This window comes from Nylanderia fulva, unplaced genomic scaffold (assembly GCF_048542155.1).
Source record: "Nylanderia fulva isolate GAGA-0341 unplaced genomic scaffold, ASM4854215v1 Scaffold25, whole genome shotgun sequence".
Taxonomy (NCBI): Eukaryota; Metazoa; Arthropoda; class Insecta; order Hymenoptera; family Formicidae; genus Nylanderia; species Nylanderia fulva.
Window position 1 is genome coordinate 215,445 of NW_028190314.1, and position 21,530 is coordinate 236,974.

At 34.9% G+C, this 21,530-nt stretch overlaps 3 protein-coding genes and 1 long non-coding RNA gene across 5 annotated transcripts in view; 2 read left to right on the forward strand and 2 right to left on the reverse strand.

Annotated features, from left to right (window-relative positions):
• LOC114944583 (uncharacterized) overlaps window positions 1-6,125 on the reverse strand; it is a 51,586-nt gene extending 45,461 nt beyond the window's left edge. The window contains exon 1 of the long non-coding RNA XR_003822219.2: window positions 5,064-6,125. This is a non-coding gene — a long non-coding RNA (uncharacterized LOC114944583). The remainder of the gene's footprint in view (window positions 1-5,063) is intronic.
• The window catches only part of LOC114944514 (monocarboxylate transporter 4), a 102,883-nt gene that overhangs the window by 38,731 nt on the left and 42,622 nt on the right, over window positions 1-21,530 (forward strand). Inside the window, exons 3-6 of one of the 2 annotated variants that reach the window (XM_029320452.2) lie at window positions 12,694-13,148; window positions 13,870-14,035; window positions 18,364-18,471; window positions 19,724-19,897. In XM_029320452.2, the coding sequence (XP_029176285.1) occupies window positions 12,981-13,148; window positions 13,870-14,035; window positions 18,364-18,471; window positions 19,724-19,897 (616 nt within the window). In that variant the 5' untranslated portion in view covers window positions 12,694-12,980. The remainder of the gene's footprint in view (window positions 1-12,693; window positions 13,149-13,869; window positions 14,036-18,363; window positions 18,472-19,723; window positions 19,898-21,530) is intronic. The other variant, XM_029320460.2, reaches the window with a different exon arrangement.
• Window positions 877-5,070, reverse strand: LOC146722956 (uncharacterized). The gene has a single exon (XM_085483471.1). It carries the CDS (start codon window positions 5,025-5,027, stop codon window positions 3,681-3,683), a length of 1,347 nt encoding a protein of 448 aa, XP_085339597.1. The 5' UTR covers window positions 5,028-5,070; the 3' UTR covers window positions 877-3,680.
• Window positions 9,530-10,459, forward strand: LOC146722957 (dynein light chain roadblock-type 2-like). Its single transcript, XM_085483473.1, has 2 exons — window positions 9,530-9,969; window positions 10,043-10,459. The coding sequence occupies exons 1-2, from the start codon at window positions 9,912-9,914 to the stop codon at window positions 10,252-10,254; spliced, it is 270 nt and encodes an 89-aa protein (XP_085339599.1). The 5' UTR covers window positions 9,530-9,911; the 3' UTR covers window positions 10,255-10,459.

The window sequence follows — 21,530 nt, forward strand, 5'->3', positions numbered from 1 at the left end:
CATATTTTATTCTAATTATATATTTTTTATTTTCTCTCTTCGCTGTAGTTTATACAAATATTGCGAATAGTAAGTTTTATCATAGTCATAGATAATATTTAATTATATTATTATTAAAGTATTAATTAAATTATGTATTTATTATTATAATAATTAAATTATATAATATGTAATTTATTATTAAAATAAAAATTAATTATGTTAAATTAAATTAAATAATTAAATTAAATTGAATTATTTAATTATATTATGTGCAGTAGAGTGAATTTTTAAAATTATTTGTATATTATAATTTTTATATTATACGTATATACAAAGATTATTCAAAATTACTTGTTTGATTTTAAAAAATGTTAAAACTTTGACGGATGATTAACACCTGCTGTTAACAGTTTGAACTATTTTGTGTGCAAAAACGTTAATATTGGTGTTTCCCTTTAGAACCATATTTAATAGAGCGATATTAAATATTCTATTTTTGGGATTTCTTTGGAATTTTTCATATTTTATTCTAATTATATATTTTTTATTTTCTCTCTTTGCTGTAGTTTATACAAATATTGCGGATAGTAAGTTTTACCACAGTCATAGATAATATTTAATTATATTATTATTAAAGTATTAATTATAAATTATGTAATTATTATAATAATTAAATTATATAATATGTAATTTATTATTAAAATAAAAATTTATTATGTTAAATTAAATAAAATAATTTAATTATATTATGTGCAGTAGAGTAAATTTTTAAAATTGTTTGTATATTATAATTTGTTGTGTGCCTCGGGAGAGACACTTAAGGGTCGCGCCAAATTGGGATGGGAATCCGGGGCGTCAGGACTTGTCGGGTGTTTGTAGAGAAATGCACTACACTTTTTGTATTAAAATTCTTTATTCAATTTCAACCACTTGGTCTTTATTTTATTTCACTATCAATACACTGTAGCTTTACGAGTGTGCGGCACTGACTTTATATTACTCCGCGTATCGCGCACAACTGCGAGTCGATGCTAAGTGCGCGCGCGGTTAGCGAGATCGTGGTTAGAGCGATTATTTGTGTCTGCGACTGAGCGAGCTGTCGCGTCTCTACTCTCTTTTTATATCGTTGTTTTTTGGAGTTTTCCCGATCGGAAGGGGTGCCTGGCAACAGGTTTCCCCGGTCGAGAATCTAGGTGCAAGCGAAGCAGATTCAAAGTCCTTCTGCTTTGCTTGCACGTTGACCAATTTCTGTTCCGCGTATATCTCGCATTGTATGCGTTTTTAACGCGTTCATTATCTGTCTTAATTCTGATTTCGCGTATACCTCGCATCGTATGCGCTTTTTAACGCGGTCATTATCTGTCGTAATTCTGATTCCGCGTATACCTCGCATCGTATGCGTTTTTTAACGCGGTCAGTGTCTGTCGTAATTGCGGATGCAATACGAGTACCCATTTCTTAATATTAGTTAACTTTTAATAGTTATATCTATTGTATATCTTTGGGGGATATAACATCCCTCCCCCGTTAAAGAAGAAAAACGAAGGCATGAAGTTTTTCGCTTACAACTAAAGCTTACAAATGTTTATCCCGTTCACAATATAATTATAATCGTTTCCTATTTCCTAAAAACGCGTACTATTACTCCTTTTTATTTAATATAGATCTAGGTACATCCCAGTCATCGTCGAGTATCGTCACTCTTGGTCTTCTTTTAATGTCTTTTCTATTTTTTACCTTCCAAATTATAATGACAATGATAAATATTATAATTATGATTATTACTAACCCGCTCGAGGTCATGGGATAAATAAATTGTTTTCTTGTATAAAACTTTTGTTCATTATCCTGTAAATCATTGTCTATGTTGTTTATTTTTGTTCGTAATTCTATTAATTCTGCGTTTTAATTTGATAGTTTCCTCGTGAGGTTAGTCGGCCGGTATTTTTTATTATTAAATTTTTTTCTGTGTATCCGTCACATTTTATATTTATTTTTTCTTCCTTAGCTGTTGAGTACAACCATGTGTGTGTTTGATGTAACGGGATCCATACTGTCGTTTTCGTTTTAATTGTATTAGATGCAATGCTTATTCGCATTTGGACGATTTGTTGTGTCCTTACTGTCGCGCCCGCGCCCCTGTTGTGGGGCCCGAAATAACGAGGGACGAGTATACCCGGGCGTACGATATGGTGCTCCGGTGGGCGAATGTGTCCCGGAGGGCGGGTGAGCCGCATTCCTTGCACGTCACCCTCGATACGCGTACCGGTACGCGAGTGGTGCGTGAAGTGGTGGTTTTGGTGGGGGCGACCAGCCTTGATCGATTCGCGATACCAGAATAGGTAAGTCCCTAGTGTTTAATAAATAACTTTAATTTTGTCGTGTGCATGCGTATCGCTTTTTCTTCCCCCTCTTTTTTTCTCTCTTCCTTATTGTACCTTAGGCGTCGGAGGTTTTCTTTTCGGTTATCCTTGTTGTAGCGTTTCGTCATATATAAGCATTTTTTCACCGACTTCAATTTTGTTTTAAAAAATTTTTGTTGGTCTAGGTATCGTCCGATAAAAAATTCCTGGCGCGGTTTGTTCGGCTTTTATGATTCCTGCGATATTTTTAGTTACGGCGGGTCGGATATGTGATAAGCGATACTGGCTTACGCGTACCGGGGTCTCTATTTCCGAGTCTCCCTCGTTCCTGTCGCGTTCGGTCTCAGATTCGTTTTTTCGTGACCTATTCAAATTTCGGTTAATCGTTTCGCTGCGCGGCCGTAGTCGGATCTTCTCATACGGGCGCAGTTTTATTACCGCGTTTCCTAGTTGCAGCTCTCGTTTCCTATGGTTGCAACAAGCATTTTGTTTCTTCAGGAAATCTATTCCTATAATTCCGTCAAATTCCATCGGAAATTCATCTTTCACAACGTAAATTGCGTGTTTTATTTTGTTCCCATTTAGCTTAATGGTCGCGTACATTTTTCCGATTGTCTTTGCCTTGTGACCGGTTATTCCCACGAGAGTTATTTTATCGTTGTAAATTTCGGTCTCGCCTTTTAAGAGTTTCACTTTTATCAATGAAATCGTAGCTCCCGAATCGTAAAGCATATTTACTTTCCCGTGTTTTGCCTCTCGCATGGGCAGATTAATTATATTTAAACTCTCTTTCTCTCTCGGCGTTCGGCGCACGTGTGACATCTGATATTCCCGCGCGCGTGTCGTCTTATTCTTTTTCTCTTGTCTTTCGTCCTCGTCGCTACTTTGCTCGTCATTGTTACTGCTTCGCTCGGAATCCGTATCACTGTTTCTCGTTTTCAGCTTCTTACGACTTTTGATTACATTAACGTTACGCGATTTTTTATCACCGTTTATTCTATCGTGACTTGATGTCATTTTTAACCGTCCATTTAATGTCCAGCATTCTTCACGGTTGTGTCCACGTTTTTTGCAGTAATTGCAAAACTTTTCTGCTGTGATTACCCGATCTGACTTCTCGGGTTTCGGAAGCGCGTATTTACTGTTACGGCATTCTCGCTCGTAGTGCCCCGATTTTCCGCATTTATAACATTGTACAGCATTCTTTGTTGATCGCGACGGCGCTCCCTCGTAACGGTTTCGATTTGTGTAATTACTAGATCGCGTTGTAGTTGTGCCCTTTACTTTTTCCTCGGCGGTTGCGGCCGTTATTGCCTCCTGCAGTGTTTGGTAATTTCAAGAACGAATAAGAAGTTGTATCTCGTCGCGTAGTCCTATTTGGAAATTTTGCAAGGCTTGTTTTTGTATAGTACTTAGTATGATCCGCTTTGCAATGGGGGAGTGATCTTCTCCCTCCGTCATGGATTCATATAACTCCATAGCTAAGGTATCGACGCGCGTTCCGAAAGCTTGCGCGCCTTCATTCGCCTTTTGTTTTAAGGAATTGAACTCTATCTGCAAATACGTAGTACTTCGCCTACTCTGATATGTACATTCCAATTGTCGCTTGAGTTCGTGGTATGTCTGTATGTCTCGCGTTTGAAAATCTAACATTGCTTTGCCTTTGAGTTTCGTGCAAAGGATAGCTCCCACCAATCCTCTTTCGTTAGCAGGGTGTATGTTTGTCATGGCGTATGTGAATGTGCTTAGGAATTCCTGTAATTTATGTTGGGCCGTCCCGTCAAATTCCGGGATCATTTGCCGTGCTTCTTTTAACGATAAAAAAGGCTCCTGCGGGCCTTGTCGATGTCTAGCGTCACTCTCTGTTCGTCCGTACACAACGTTATATTTTTTGTCGTCATTGTCGGGGTCTCGCGTTTCTCTCTCGCGGGTGTGTGTGTCCCGGCGGATTCGACCTCGTTCGTCCGCGTATGTGCTAATATCACGAATTTGTTCGCGCAATATGTCTATTTTCCTACGTAGTTCTCGCATGCCTCTCATTATCTCACGTAGCATGGGGTTATCTATTCCGGCCTCCCTATAATTAGGAGTTTCGCGCACCTCGATTTCGTCAATGTGTCTATCTATGTATCGTCTGGTATCGCGGGGGTTAGTTGTTCCTATTTCGCTATTAGGGGGTGGTGCATGTACGTCAGCTTCCACCAGTCGAGTGTTGTCGCGAGCTATTGTACCGTGTAGACGGTCAATCTCGCGGTCGATGGCACCCTCGGACACATCCATGCCACCGTTAGGCGGTGTTCGCAGCATGTCCTGATACTCACTCGGATCGAAAATACTACTATCGTATGATGTAAGCAAAGATTCCCCGTGTTGTGACCCGTTGCTAGGAGTTCGTCTCACGCGTTCGTTACTTTCTTTTCTTAAATTTTTACCGGTGTTGGTTTCCCCTTCTTCAAATAAACTTTCGTCAAAAATGTTAAACGGAAATTCGCGTTCGGCTTTCCCGTGAGTATATGATTCGGAGTCGCTCTCTCCTGAATAATATGCTTCTAATTTTATCCGCACTTTTCCGAGGTTTTCTAAGGTTATCGGTAGTGCTTTGATTGATCGTGCGGCTGAGTCGCTATGTAACCACGAATTATTCGCTATTGCTTGTCGGGGTGTTTCGCTTTCCTCCGACATTCATGCAGTATGTGTAAAAGTTTGGTTCGGACTTACATTAATGTTACTATCGCTCGCTTGCTGACGCTGCAGATCATCGCTCGGCAGTGTTGATACGGCTGGCGGTCCGGTGTCGTAAGGTGATCCTGCGGGTCGCTGTACGGTGCGATGCGTTGTCCGTATTGTCGTAGGTCGCGTCCTTAGGTGATGGCCTACTTCCCGACGGCTGATGCGTTGTCCGTGTGGGTGTGTTTTTTTTTGTACGTACGGCACGCTGCTGCTTATACGTCGGCTTCTGTTTTGTTTGTTTCCCGTCGATTATTATGTTCGACGTGCCTGCTTATTAATACTGCTGTATTTTTCAGGTCTTCCTCCGAGTAGTTCCTGACGGTCCTTCGGCGCAATCCCACCGCTGCCACCAAATTGTTGTGTGCCTCGGGAGAGACACTTAAGGGTCGCGCCAAATTGGGATGGGAATCCGGGGCGTCAGGACTTGTCGGGTGTTTGTAGAGAAATGCACTACACTTTTTGTATTAAAATTCTTTATTCAATTTCAACCACTTGGTCTTTATTTTATTTCACTATCAATACACTGTAGCTTTACGAGTGTGCGGCACTGACTTTATATTACTCCGCGTATCGCGCACAACTGCGAGTCGATGCTAAGTGCGCGCGCGGTTAGCGAGATCGTGGTTAGAGCGATTATTTGTGTCTGCGACTGAGCGAGCTGTCGCGTCTCTACTCTCTTTTTATATCGTTGTTTTTTGGAGTTTTCCCGATCGGAAGGGGTGCCTGGCAACAGGTTTCCCCGGTCGAGAATCTAGGTGCAAGCGAAGCAGATTCAAAGTCCTTCTGCTTTGCTTGCACGTTGACCAATTTCTGTTCCGCGTATATCTCGCATTGTATGCGTTTTTAACGCGGTCATTATCTGTCGTAATTCTGATTTCGCGTATACCTCGCATCGTATGCGCTTTTTAACGCGGTCATTATCTGTCGTAATTCTGATTCCGCGTATACCTCGCATCGTATGCGTTTTTTAACGCGGTCAGTGTCTGTCGTAATTGCGGATGCAATACGAGTACCCATTTCTTAATATTAGTTAACTTTTAATAGTTATATCTATTGTATATTTTTGGGGGATATAACAAATTTTTATATTATACGTATATACAAAGATTATTTAAAATTACTTGTTTGATTTAAAAAATGTTAAAACTTTGACGGATGATTAACACCTGCTGTTAACAGTTTGAACTATTTTGTATGCAAACACATTAATATTGGCGTTTCCCCTTAGAACCATATTTAACAATGTTTGAAAGAGATCGCGGGGTTACGCGAATAATCAATATATACATGACTGTATCCATTACACGCATGGAAGAATATGGCTAAAGCAGTAAGGCAATGCAAGCACGGACCGTATGTAATAAAGCGATTGCGCGTATCCAGTTCATTTCGCGCCTGCATACATAAATGATAATTACACGGGGTTGCTTTATTCGGTTGGGGAAATGGACTCTGCTTTCGTTCTACGATACACACATATATATACATACGTTTTTGCCCGCTAATTACAATGTTATTCGATATTAGTTCGCGGCCGCATAAAGATTCAAAATACGATATATTTATCGAAAAAGTATACACACTCTCCTCCCTTTTTCTAAAGGACTTTTATAAATGCGTCATAATTAGAACTCAGTTATATCGTTATATCACTACGCGAGTAGTGTCACTCGCCAATTATAACGAGTCGAGCATATAATGAAATGCGCTTTTTATTCTTTATATATGCAGTATTAAGTTCGTTACGTATGCGCACAGCGCGCATACGTATTTATTTATTTTTTTTTTTTAATTTGATTGTCCTTTTTTCTTTTTTCTTTTTTTTTTTTAGCGCAAGATCCGCGCGCGCGATATTAATCTTCCCAGGGTAATTTCGCTTCAAATCACGTATACAATTCTTTCTCATATGCTGCATTGTAAATTTAATTTAATCGCTAGAGATGATTAAACGTGCGGCGATACGATGCGGTATATTTGCGTTAAAGGAGCAAAAAATATTGATTTCACTAAAAATATACTAAGAAGACTAAAGCGCGGATCTATATATCCGGTCGGTAACAGAATTCTAGAAGCTATTTCAAGTTATTTATTTAGATGAATATCAAGTTATCTCGTCGACTGAATTCGACTTGGGGTCAAAACTCCGAGGAGGACGAAGAAGGGAGAAAGAAATTATATATAAATATTCCTTCCTCTAGGAGATATCAAATACTCATCAAAATTATTTGCATTACTTATTCGTAGCGTTTCAAAATTACGTTAGATTTTGTAGAATCGAAGAACGCTTTGAAATTACATCGACAAATACTAGTTTTTTGTTTTTTTTTTTTTTAATCGAAGGTTATCAATTTAAGATAACGAAGCGAGTTTTTTTTCGTTCTTTTTTTTTGAGGGAAGAGGAATAAAACATAAAAAACGCGTGCAACGTCGCCTATTTCTGGAACTTCATCCGTTTAGCTGCGCCGATTAAAAAGCGCTTTGTGAAAGGATTTACGACCGCGGTATTCTTAGGGACATTGCGAAAATTCTTTTTCCCGGTTCGATATTCGTCGTCGACGTGAGAGCTGAAATATACGCCGGAGCGGCGAATACAAATCTGTCGTTTGTTTTTAACATTTCTGTTATTCTTATTTCGCGAGACTTCACTATATGCATGCGCATGTGCATGTGCATCGCGGTTATGATATCGAGCTCGCAACAGGGCAAGACGAAGGATCAACGATGAACATAAATCTTGTGAGATAAAAATTGCGGAAGATCCAACGTAATACGTAGTTTAATTCTAAACATTGAAATAACGGGATGTATTATTTATCATATTATTTGCCTCGAGATATATCCAAATGTGGTTAGTGGAAAACTATTGTTAACAAAAAAATATCACAAGTGTGCATTTTTTTTTATAAAAGAGCGTTGTAAAAATCACTCTTATAGGACAGTTTATTTATTTTTTTTTAGTTAAGAAGATTTTTGTATTTATTTATTTATACATATATATGTATATATATTATTCATTGTATTATATATTTTTTTTACATATACCATTTATAAAAATAATGCTTCAAAAACATAAAATAATATATAACAGATAAGGGATTAAATTTTATATTGACAGCTTTTATAGACAAGGCACAGATATAATTTTTGTAAAAATTTGTTAAATATGAAATAACAATCGCATGTATCCGAGTTATTACAGATAATATTATAATTAACTAGATCACTGTGTCATTATCGTAAGCAGTATATTATCCTATATGAATATTTCGAAAACAGAAGCGATACAAAAGGCCTGTGGCTGTAATGCATAAATACCAATACCTGTTAGTTTGATGGAAATGCGACTATAATTATTATGGTGTTGCGTGAGATTCAAAAACTCGTACGCAGATGCGCTTTTAATCCCATCAATTGTTAAAATTTTTTTTCGTGAATTATATAATTTCAGGGGAGAATGATTAGACATCGAGATCTTTTTATCAATCTAACGTTCTAATTACCTTCGAGTCTTAACTCGAATTTTCAGTTGTATAATTTTTTTTTAATTATTACTTTTAATTGATAAATGTCTGAAGAGAGAAAAATATGATATAATCGCGTAATTTCCAAAATCAAGAGACACGGTAGTGTCTCGCGACCAGTTAAGGGCGTAGCCGAGACACCGTGTATCTTAACGCGAGTCGGACATTTGAGTCTTTATAATATTTCGAATTCTCAATAACGGCTGAAGCAATCGAGTTTATACTAGACTTAATCGATAGATTGAGTTTGAATTATATAATAAAAGTGTCTTTATTTCTGCTCTACGTGATTTATAAGCAGAGATATATAATTGCAAAGTCGAAATATGAAAAATTTCTTTTAAGAAACGTCCCCGTCATTATCATCATCGACCACGCATACATAGTAGTATCGTGCTACACGTATTCACACGTATACAACACATGCGCACACATATATCACACGTACACAACACATGAATAGATGCATGTATTGGAAATGTCCATCTCGCACGTTTTACAACAGACGGCGATAGTTGCCCTCCGCTATATTGACAGCGTGCGGGGTTAGATATTTTCAATTTCCAATTTCAATTTTTACATTCAATTTTAATGTTATTATTTGCAAATTTATTGTCATAATAATTTATGTGCAAGTTTACAGTCTGTGATACAAAATCAGATATTTTGCTATTATTTCAATAATATTTCAATTATATAAATGCCTATGTATGAGTATGCATATATTTTTAATAATTTTCTTAATTAGCTTCTATATTTTTTTCAGTTGTACATCAAGCAGGTAGCATTATCAGCTTACTTGTGAGCATGGGTTGGGCAATGGCTAGTTATCATCGCAGCATTCGATTAGTTTAACAAGATAAATCTAATATCAGTGCTATAGGAACTATTTTACAATTTTTCTGGCATTTTCTTATTGCAGGTACATATATATCCAATAATTAATATACAAAATTAAATATTATTCATCACACACTTTGTATCAAAATAATATATTTTTTTAAATTTATTTAATCATTTTTATCATTGTGATTGTAGTGGCAAGGATCTTATTGCTCAGTGTCATTGCAAGCATCTGGCCTGTATATACCATAATATATTGTGTAATACATTGGCTAAGTATGACAATATAGATTTTGATAGATTCCCATGGAATATTGGAATTTTGTCGGACTTACAGTCATCCACCACATATGCAGCCTACAATTAAAGAACGCATTTATTCCATATGATTTGCTTCCGTTATTGGAATATTTAAAATAAAAATTTTATTAATAAATTTCGATGAAATAATTTATAAGAGGTTGAAGAAACTATGAAACAAATTCAGTCTCATAAAAGGGTAGTTGGAACAATAGTGGCGAATGCAGAAGGTATTACATGAGATCATTGACATGATTTACTTGTAGTTGTAAACAAAAATTTATAAAATTATATTTGTTTTAGGTATTCCTATAAAGTCAACATTAGATAATACGACAACAGTTCAATACGCAGGTTTGATAAGTCAATTGTCAGATAAAGCTCGTTCTGTCGTACGTGACTTGAATCCAACAAATGATTTAACTTTCTTGCGCATACGTAGCAAAAAACATAAAATTATGATGGCACCAGATAAAGAATTCATATTAATAGTAGTACAAAATCCAGTTGATTGATATTTAAAAGAAACAAAAATATATTTCAAAGTTAAGATTTATTTTTTTGGTTGTTAATTTAATCTGTATGCTACATTGGATGTTAATATCTATTCAATTAAATAAAGAAAAATAAAAGAATAAAGCTTAAAAATTATACAAAATGCAGTATTTAATTACTAATTTAACAAATTATGAACTTTTAGAGTTTTTAAATAGTGCTTTCTTCTTTGGTAACAATATTATATTTTTAAGTTTGATAATTATGAAAACATGTATATATAGTAATTCATGGCATGTTTATTTTTGTATTTAATACAATTATAAATGTACATTTCTCATCAATAAAATATCACAGTATCTTTTTTATAATTTAATTTTAATATTGAGATTGTTTTTATTCAGTGGAAAAAAAATGTGTAGTTGGTCCCTATTAATTATACATACATATAAGAGTGTCGCACAAATAATTCTATGCAGTCTTTTTAAGATAATATAAAAATACTTATAAATATAATCAATTAAAATTAATTAATGAAAGGCTCGTATAAATTAAACAAAATTAAACAATCATATATAGTAGGCCAACTAAACGAGCAAATAAATAAGATGTAAAAATTTTTTTATTAATAGTTAAATCATTAAATTAACATTCCGTTACAGAATCGATATAAATTGTAAACGTTTCGACTGCACTACAGTCTTTATCAATACATAAAAATTAAATATTAAAATATAAAGTTAGATGTTAAAAATACAAAGTTAGTTAAATATTAAAATATAAAATTGAAACGATTCTTCGCTGTTGACCAATAGATATGCAAGGCGATTGGTCTGAGATGCCAAGTTATGCGACATTTGAGCATGATTATCGTTTTAACAAGTCCTTTTCCCCGATATTTCAAGTGTGTGTTGCGAAGTCTGAATACCAAATCATTTTGCTAAATAATATTCTAATGATATTAAAATTAAATTGTTACTTTTAAACTCATTGCAGCGCGCCCAGTTTTTTTAACTAAAATTTTTTTATTTCTTTTTATTTTATATTAATTTTAAATTTGCATAAGTTTTTAAATTTTAATTTTTTATAAAAATGTTTATTTATTCGCGCAATAATTGGACATTACTTTTTGTAGAGATATTAATTTTAGAACATCAATTTTTGTCAATTGATAGATTTTTTTACTTAAAAATACTTTTTTGTTTAACACTTTTTCACATGGCGCATGGACTTGGCATCTTGTTTATCTTTTTTTTAAAAGATAAGTTTTTTTATGGTACAATTCTACATTTGCAAATTTAAATTTTTATTGATTCATTATACGACTCTATATATGTCTGCAACTTTAATTTTCCACTGGTACAAGTTTCTACTTTCACTTGGCGCAATTTTTTTTTTATTTCATTACTTTTGTTACGATTGTACATGGGTTTATAATCGATAATTTTTCATACAATTCTATTGTACATGGGTTTGCAATGGATAATTTTTGTTAATGGCGTGCCCTTAACTGGTCGCCTTTTTTTACCTTTTTTTAAAGGTGAGTTTTTAGAGATTATATATACGAGACAATGACAATGTAGGCCGCGTAATTTTTGTAAATCGACAAAAGGATTTTTGTTAAAAGTGCAAGACCCATCGTCGATGAAAATTGCGAAAGTCAGAAATTAATGGAAGTTGATCGGCGAAATGGAATGTGTTTTTCGGCGTATATGTCAATAAATTCCAAGCAACATGACTTGCGCGTACGTGTCCGATATGCATTCGTATCCGTATTATCAATTTTATCCTCATCGACTCTCTTCTCGAACGAGTACATACATAATACATTTATCCTATAAATCTTCGTGTATATAAATCGAACGAATTTTATCTACAATGTATATTGTATTTGATATACGCATTTGGATGCATACCTATATATTTGATTTTACATTTGATGCTTTCATTAATAATTAATCCTTTTTTTCTATATGTGTAATGATATATAATTGTAAAATTGTATGATCTTCATTAGCCGCATAATAATACAAAGACTGTTGCAGTGTTTTAATAATAATTGCGCATTGAAATGCATATTTCAACAATTTTATTCGAGAAATAATTATACAACTAATTAATAGGCAAATGTTAATAAAAGGCTTTTAACATACATAGCATAACCAAATGCATCATTTGCGCATCAATTCCGAATAATGAAAGTTTTACTGATTAAATTTCAAATTATAGTTTTTCTGATACATATCTTCTTCTCGAAATACGTCGTTCAAAATTATATTTTAGCGTACTCTGCAAATGATATACGCATCGGAATACTGGAATGGAGAACAAAATCCATGGAGAATTTATACGCGGACACGTACCATATATCTAATATAATTATATTAAATAATCAAAATTATTTCAGTATGACTAAAAATGAAACAAATCAGCTAACGTTCTGCCCTCTTTGCTTACAGACCGAGATGGAAAATAGTTTCCTAATTTCGAGCACGCCGTTGAACGACCGTGTCCAGAATCCGCCGAGGCTCGTCTAACATCGTATAACAGCCGAGTGAGGGACTCGAGGCGAATTTGACAGTAAGCAAGAAGGATGTAATTTGCTATTCGCCTCCTCGATGAAGGGGTAACGTGACGTGAATAAAGGTGCAACGAGCGCGAGAGGAATAGAAGCGGATTCTTGACATCGGCGATGTCGTCGGAAGCGTAAAAGACGCGAGATCGCGTCCTCCATTCGCCCTTGAAGATGCTGGTGGACGACTGCGGAAACGGAATGGGGTGGACCGCGGCCGGCGTGCGTGGGGGATGGTCCACCCCGGGATGCAGAAATTCAGCCATGAGCTTCGGCGGCAGCGTGCCGTCCTTGCACCCGACCGGTTCGATAAGATCGTTACGCTCGCAACATTCTATGCAGGTGAGCGTAAAGGACTCGGCTCTGGGCCCATCCCTCTAATTTATTTGTCCACCTAATCTTCTAATTAATCTAAACGAGGCTCTCACAAATATTAGTTGATGCCAGTCGAAGATTTTTCTTTACTGAGAAATCAGATTAGAATTGTAGATATAGATTTTGTGTTATGTATCGATAATTAATATTGATATTTATTTTTAGATTTTGTTGTACTATTTTCTTGTAATTTTTACTTTATAATTTAATGTACTCTGATTAAATTTAAGAACATAATAATATATGGAGTCGTGTTTTGTGTAGTAACGAAAACGACATTTTTACATTTCGAACATTTCCCGGAAAAAATATGCGAATATATAATTTAATATTTTTAAATATATATATATATATATATATATATATATATATTCAAATATATATTTAAATATATATTTTTATTATATTATATTTAATTTATTATATTTAATACTTTTAAATCTTTTCATATTATATGGTACCAATTATATTAATGTTTCAATTATATAATTATAATAATGATAAATAGACCTCTCTCTTTCTCTTTCGTATAATATTACATTGCAGAGCAATATTTCACAGTAATAATAATAATAAACATGGATGATTGCATGTCATGAATTCCACGACATCGTATTTTCTGTCTCCCTCTCTCTCTCTCTCTCTCTCTTCCTCTCTCAAACGCTTTGAAAATTTATCTTGCTTGCAGGTTCCGCCCGAGACACCGCGAAGATGCATACATTGTCATCCGGTACATGTTCCCAGCACCCCCAATAATTACATGCAACATCCCATGCAGTATTATACGCCGACTCATTGTATGGAGGGTCAAAATGGCACGTATACGCCACATCGTGGAAGTTCATATCACGGCGGTGAGTTTACCTTTCAGTTAATACTTTTCATCTTTGAACACTCGACTCTCATTACAGAGGATCTCGATATTGCGATCTATTCTCTTTTCTTCGAGCGTTTTAATTCAATATTAAAATATTTAATATAAATTCTGGATATTATATTGTATTATCATGCTTTTATAAATTTGAATTTAATGCATTATAACAGATTATGTTGTTTATGCAGAGGAGAGAGATAACATTAAACTTGTAAGCGTTGATATTTATATAATTAAAAATTTACTCAGAATATTATAAATATAATTAAACTTGAAGTAATTCAAATTAATACAATATATCTCCAAGAATTTATAATAATTTCGCGAATCGCGTGTACCCGCGAGGTTTATTGCATAATTCTCTATGTAGAGAATTTTCTTATCAAATATTTTCTTAGAAAATATTTCCAAACTTACGCTTTGTAGGTACTCATGTCGGAACGACGTTCTTGTAGCATGTATCGATAGAATTTTAGAATTTTTAGCAAAAATCGTTGTTCAGTTATCATGCCTTTCGTGTCTACACAAAGGCAAGAAGCTGAACGAGAAATAGGACGAGAAAAGGTTATATGATGAGAGAGAGAGAGATACAGTGAAATAAAAATCAATTCCACTTAACCGTGTCAGAGATATACCTGGGAATTTCGAGACTTGATGTATCGTCGAAAACAGTGTCTATCAAAAATGTAGGTCGACTGTAGGTTGGTTTTCAATCTCGACCGACTCGTGAAGCTCCGAGTGGCTCGATGCCTCGCTTCTTTTGTTCGAGAGAATCAACAATTCATCCATTATGAGCGGCAAAGAGAGAAAAATTTAATATCCCTTTTTTTATTGATTAATAGAAGAATTAGTGTAGAAAATATCGAACGTATGACTTTTTATTTTTCGAGGACGCATAATAGCCAAAGGCGAAAGAGCACATTTTATTATCATTTAATTACAAGACACGTCGATGCCTAGCTTCTTTTGTTCGAAAGAATCAACAATTCATCCATTATGAGCGACAAAGAGAGAAAAATTTAATTTCCCTTTTTTTTATTGATTAATAGAAGAATTAGTGTAGAAAATATCGAACATATGACTTTTTATTTTTCGAGGACGCAGGACAAATAATAGCCAAAGGCGAAAAAGCACATTTTATTAATTATCATTTAATTACAAGACACGTGTGGCGCGATCCTTCACTTCTTTCTGTTCGAAAGAATCAACATTCCATCCATTATGAGCGGCACAGGGAGAAAAGTTTAATATTTTTTTTATTGAGTAATAGAAGAATTAGTGTAGAAAATATCGAACAGATGCCTTTTTACTTTCGAGGACGCAAAACAAATAATAACCAAAGGCGAAAAAGCACGTTTATTAATTATCATTTAATTACAAGACACGTATGGCACGATACCTCACTTCTTTTGTTCGAAAGGATCCATTTATTATGAGCGGAAAAGTTTAATATTCTTTTTTATTGATTAATAGAATTAATGTAAAAAATATCGAATATATGACTTTTTATTTTTCGAGGACGTAGGACAAATGATATCCAAAGGCGAAAAAAACACGTTTATTAATTATCATTTAATTACAAGACACGTATGGCACGATGCCTCACTTCTTTTGTTCGAAAGAATCCATTCATTATGAGCGGAAAAGTTTAATATTTTTATATCGATTAATAGAATTGTGTAGAAAATATCGAACATATGACTTTTTATTTTTCTAGGACGAGAGCGTTTATTAATTTGCTCATTTAATTACAAGACACGTATGGCACGATACCTCACTTCTTTTGCTCGAAAGGATCCAACAATTTATTCATTATGAACGGAGAAGTTTAATATTTTTGAATCGATTAATAGAATTGTGTAGAAAATATCGAACATATGACTTTTTATTTTTCTAGGACGAGAACGTTTATTAATTTGATCATTTAATTACAAGACACGTACGGAGTAAAAAAAAATGGTAGCACGGTAGGGAATAAAAACATCCGCGAAGTTTCGCATTCGAGAGATTCCTTTTTATTCCCGAGCCACTCGCACGCTTTTTATGCATTTATCGCAATCACTGCGCAATTGCATTCCCGATGCTGTTCGCCGCGGGATTTTACATTGCACATTTTATCGTTTGAATCGCGAAAGCGTGCGCCGTGATTCCGCTAAGGAGGCGACACGTTCTCGCAAGAAATGCGAACGTACCGCACCTTTTACGGCGCGTCACGAGATCATCCTCGTAACTCGTCCCACGGCAATTTCGCTTTCTCGCGGTATAAGTCAGGGGTCGAAACCCGGCCCCGACAATTTCCGTGTCTCGCGTCATTTTCAGCGAAATACCTCCTGTCGCCTCGTCCATCCCTTTTCACTTTCCCTCGTTAAAACGCGCGTTCCTCGTGTTAAATGCGTGACTCCCTCCTTCTCATCTAGTTCCTTATTTTCATTATGTAGGGGAATGTGAAGAATACCTCGTTTTCGCTAATAATTTAACCCTTCTAAAACACAGCCATCTCCCGCGTTATGTCAGCGATGATAGCGTACAAATAATCTTCTCTTAATAGATTTTAACGCTGAACACGTTAATAAGCAACGCAGTTCGCGACGACGTAGAAACTTATCCACTTACGGACTTATATGTTAGTTGGGATTCAATTGCATTGCAATTTAACTCGCGCGCGCCAGAAACAGTGGCACGATAATTTACAACTGATGTCAAACTGTCATATGACACGAAGACCACAAGCGAATAAACGAGAAACTACGAAATACATATATATATATATATATATATATATATATATATATATATATATATATATGAGATACATTTGCAAATTCAATTTTAATCACGTCACCAACGTAAAGCGATAAAATTAATAGAGTACTCGTGTAGTATATTTACAAATTCATTATATTTTACAAAATATAATGAAAAAAAGTTTACTTACAGAGAGAGAGAGAGAGAGAGTTGCTGAGAAACAAATTCAGGTAAAAAACAATTTTTTTAAACTCCGAAGAAAGTGGAAATTATTAATTCTTCTTTATATTTTCAATCAAAACGAAGCGAGGCATTAATTAAATGGCGATGAAAATTACTAGTTGAGAAATCGATTATCAGACTCGTTCAAATTTAAATACGATTCAGTGTGTACACGTGGAAATTTAATTTTCGCCAAGACGCTCGTGACGATGTAAAATCCCTATGGGGATGGTGTTTAACATTTCACGCGATTAATGGAAAAGTTTTATATCGATCGGGAAACGCGATCACAACAGGCAATTTCGTACACGGGTCGTTCATAATTCAGTTGGATAATTTTTCCCCGTCAGAAAAAAAGGAAGAAAAAACAATATATATATACAGAGTGTCCGGTAACTAACGGACCAATGATTAAGGGCGGATTCTCTGGCCAATTTGGAGACGATTTTTCCTTAGCAAAAATGTTGAGAAGTCAATAATTTTCGAGTTATAAGCGATTGAAAAAAATGGGTTTTTTGAAAACCAAACGTTTTGGAGTTAAAAGTCTAACATAATTACATTCTTCGGTTAATTTCAGGAAGAGTTTACTATAATAAAATTTGAATTTGAGGCTTAGTTATAAAGATACATAATGACAAATATTGGAAAGTTGTAAAAAATGATGATGACCTTTTTCGACATTTTCGCTGAGGAAAAATCATCCCCAAATTGACCAAAGAATCCATTTGTAATCGTTGGTCCGTTAGTTACCGGACATCCTGTATATAACGTTGCGAATTCGCGACACTCGCTTTTTATCTCACGAAAATGAAACAAGGAAAGAATGTCGCTTTTCCATCCCGCGATCATCAACCCTTCCTTCCCTTTCTTTCCCTTTCCTGACCCTTTCCTTTACGTCCGACGTCACAACCCACCACCTTCGCCCTTTCAAAAGTGCATTTTGCTAACCCTCGCCTCCGCCTTCCTCCACCTTCGGCGCAGAGTTTCTTTCAACTCGTTTTTTACCCATCTTGCGCCTTGTCTCATGCAGACGATGTTGCCAACCGCAGGGAGACGTTGCGAATGGCGTCTAACAGCGATTCACGCTTGCGGAGAAAAATTCGACGCGGAAAGTATTGTGTATCTCGAGTATTAAACGTTGCAATTCAACTTCTCGCTCGCGCTTGATGGTGATATTTAATGGGGGTTGCCTCGGAGGTTTTCTCTCGAGCAAATTGTATTTCTCAGAATTATTATACAGAAATAACATCCCTCGCTTAATCGATCTCGAGAGATAGAAGAAAAGAGAAAAAGGTCGCGCGAATAATTCCGTTTCTCCATTAATTTCGCGATTCCTTTCAGACACTCGGCTGCGGTATATAGACGGGGACGAGACTATAGGTAACACGAACTGGGTCCTCGGTGATTTACGCAGTCTGCATCGCTGCGTACCCGCATTACGTCGTACAGGTATATAATCTTCCTCTTTCCATAATATGCTTTGCATTTTCTCATATGCGCTCATAATAATAATAATAATAATAATATGATTATTATCATCATCTGGAATATCATCCCTTATTCTGAAGTCTTTCTCTAATAAAATACTATGTAATACTAAATAATACTAAATAAAAATAAAAATCAAGGAGGCAATTTAAAAGCCAAAGCACAGGTTGTAAAATAATTCTTTATTCGTTCTAATTAGACGTTTGTGGGACCATCTTTAGTGTATAAATTCAACAGGATGAGAAAAGTGTCGTAAGCCGAACTTGTCAAGTAGTAATGACTACTATGACTACTACTAATAAGGATTACTATTTGAAAAGTTCGGCTTACGATACGCTTTTCTTATTCTGTTGAATTTATGCACTGAAGATGGTCCCATAAAAGGACCGAAACGTCTAATTAGGACGAATAAAGAATTACTTCGGGCATCTTACAACCTGTGCTTTGGCTCTTAATTGCCTCCTTCATTTCTAGTTTTATTTAGTCTATATTTCAAACCTTATTTTAATACTGTTCTTTCTCTATAATGTTACGTAAAATTAATACTAAATTAATTAATTTAATGAAATTTATATAATATAATAGCATGAAATAAATTTTCAGTACAATCAATTTATTATGACCATTTTTTTATTTTCTCATTTTCGTAAATTATAACGTATTAATGTACATATAATTAAAAATGTGTATTAATTATATGTAACAGCAAATTTCGTTTGGAAACATTTTATGTGCATTTTTAAAAAGTAGCAACAGTGACATATATTATATAGCCCTGTAGTTCGTATTACTGTGATACTGATATTTATAAAAACATGTGTGACATTATAAAAAATAATTTTTAATATACTTTTCTGGCAAAATCATTGTATCAATTTTTGCTGCTATTTTAAATATAAATGAAATTTAATATTTTTTTTATTTTATGAAATAAAAGAACTTAATTATTTTATGAAAAATTCAACATTTAGATACAAAGAAAGAAAAATATCTTTTATACCAATATATTACAATATAAACAAACTATGAATTCAAAATTTTAATCTCGAAACGTATAATTATTTTGCACCAAGTTGTCATTTCATTTTCGCTTTCTACATCTAGAGATGCAAAGTATCAAATCCGTTGTTGTCGCGAGATATCTCGCTATCGATGAGGTAACGGGACGCGATTTATCTTCGAATTATAAAGAGGATAATCTTCCCTATCTCAGGCATAGACGTCGCCGGCATGCGGGCGCATTTCTATCCGGAGGGTGGTTGGGGCTGGTTGGTCTGCGCCGCCGGTTTTCTCGCCCTGTTGCTCACCACCGGGATGCAGCTCGCCTTCGGATTGCTCTACCTTTACGCCGTACGTCATCTCGGCGAGGTTCACCTGATGGACATAGGTATGTCAAGCCTCTTAATTATTAATAGCTCGCGCGATATATTGTTCTCTCCCACGTGCATGAAGCTTGTTTGAGTAACGTTCAGAATGTTCTCGCTGATGATATTCTTTTGCAATAATGCCGAAGAATTCGCTAGCTAAAGAAAATATCAGCTCTTTCAATCCGCGATCTATTTTCGCTCCGACAAAGCCTGCATTAACTTGTCGATAAAATCCCTTCTTGTACAGATATTTCCTCTTATAAGTCTTTACGTTGGATCACACGAAAAATAATTTTGTCCAGGTATAGTATATATATATATATATATATATATATATATATATTTAATATTAATTTTTAACTCGCAGAACGAAGGAAATATTTGAATACATGTAACGTGAATTTCTCCGCGAATATTTCGCCGTATTTCGTATATCCGTAAAAAAAAAAAAAATGGAACCATTATTTGTCGAAACGATTAAATCTGCAGATTCAACTCCATTTCCGTGCACACACTTCCGTCGTAAACGAAACGTTTTCCGGTGCCGCTCTCGCGCTCATTAATATTCCACCTTTTCGCCGGGTCGCTTTACATACGCGCTTTATACTACATGGGTATCAAGAGACACGGTAGTGTCTCGCGACCAGTTAAGGGCGTAGCGGAGACACCGTGTATCTTAACGCGAGTCGGACATTTGAGTCTTTATAATATTTCGAATCCTCAATAATGGATGAAGCAATCGAGTTTATACTAGACTTAATCGATAGATTGAGTTTGAATTATATAATAAAAGTGTCTTTATTTCTGCTCTACGTGATTTGTAAGCAGAGATATATAAATGCAAAGTCGAAATATGAAAAATTTCTATTAAGAAACGTCCCCGTCATTATCATCATCGACCACGCATACATAGTAGTATCGTGTTACACGTATTCACACGTATACAACACATGCGCACACATATATCACACGTACACAACACATGCAAGATGCATGTAGTGGTAATTTTGTCCATCTCGCACGTTTTACAACAGATGGCGATAGTGGCGCTCCGCCATATCGGCAGCGTGCGGGGTTATGTTGGCTAACTCTCTCTCTCTCTCTCTCTCTCTCTCTCTCTCTCTCTCTCTCTCTCTCTCTCTCTCTCTCTCTTTCTCACACACACACACACACACACACACTCTCTCATTCTCACTCACTCACTCACTGTTCGTCTTGTGTACTTATTTAGTACATTCATGATTAAACATCTATATGCATTAATGTGAAATTTACTTACAATTAGTTTACTTGAAATATTCAATCTCTAAAGTGTTTATCTTATAAGATAGACAAAAAAATCTGAGTAAATAATAAGAAAAAAAACAAGGATTATTATTGTCATAATTTTTTATCAATTAAGTACTCTCAACTATCCAATAATTAAATAAATACGTACAAATGTGCGCGCGTGTACACACATACACATATTGATATATTAAAGAGATTGAAGGAGAGGAAGGAGAAGATAATAATTTAAATATTCACATATATTTTCAAATATTATATATGAATTTATAGTTTACATATCTAATTAATAATGAATTTCTAATTATATTAAACATATCAAAATAAAGACATACATGTATTTATCAAATGAATAAAATTATTGAA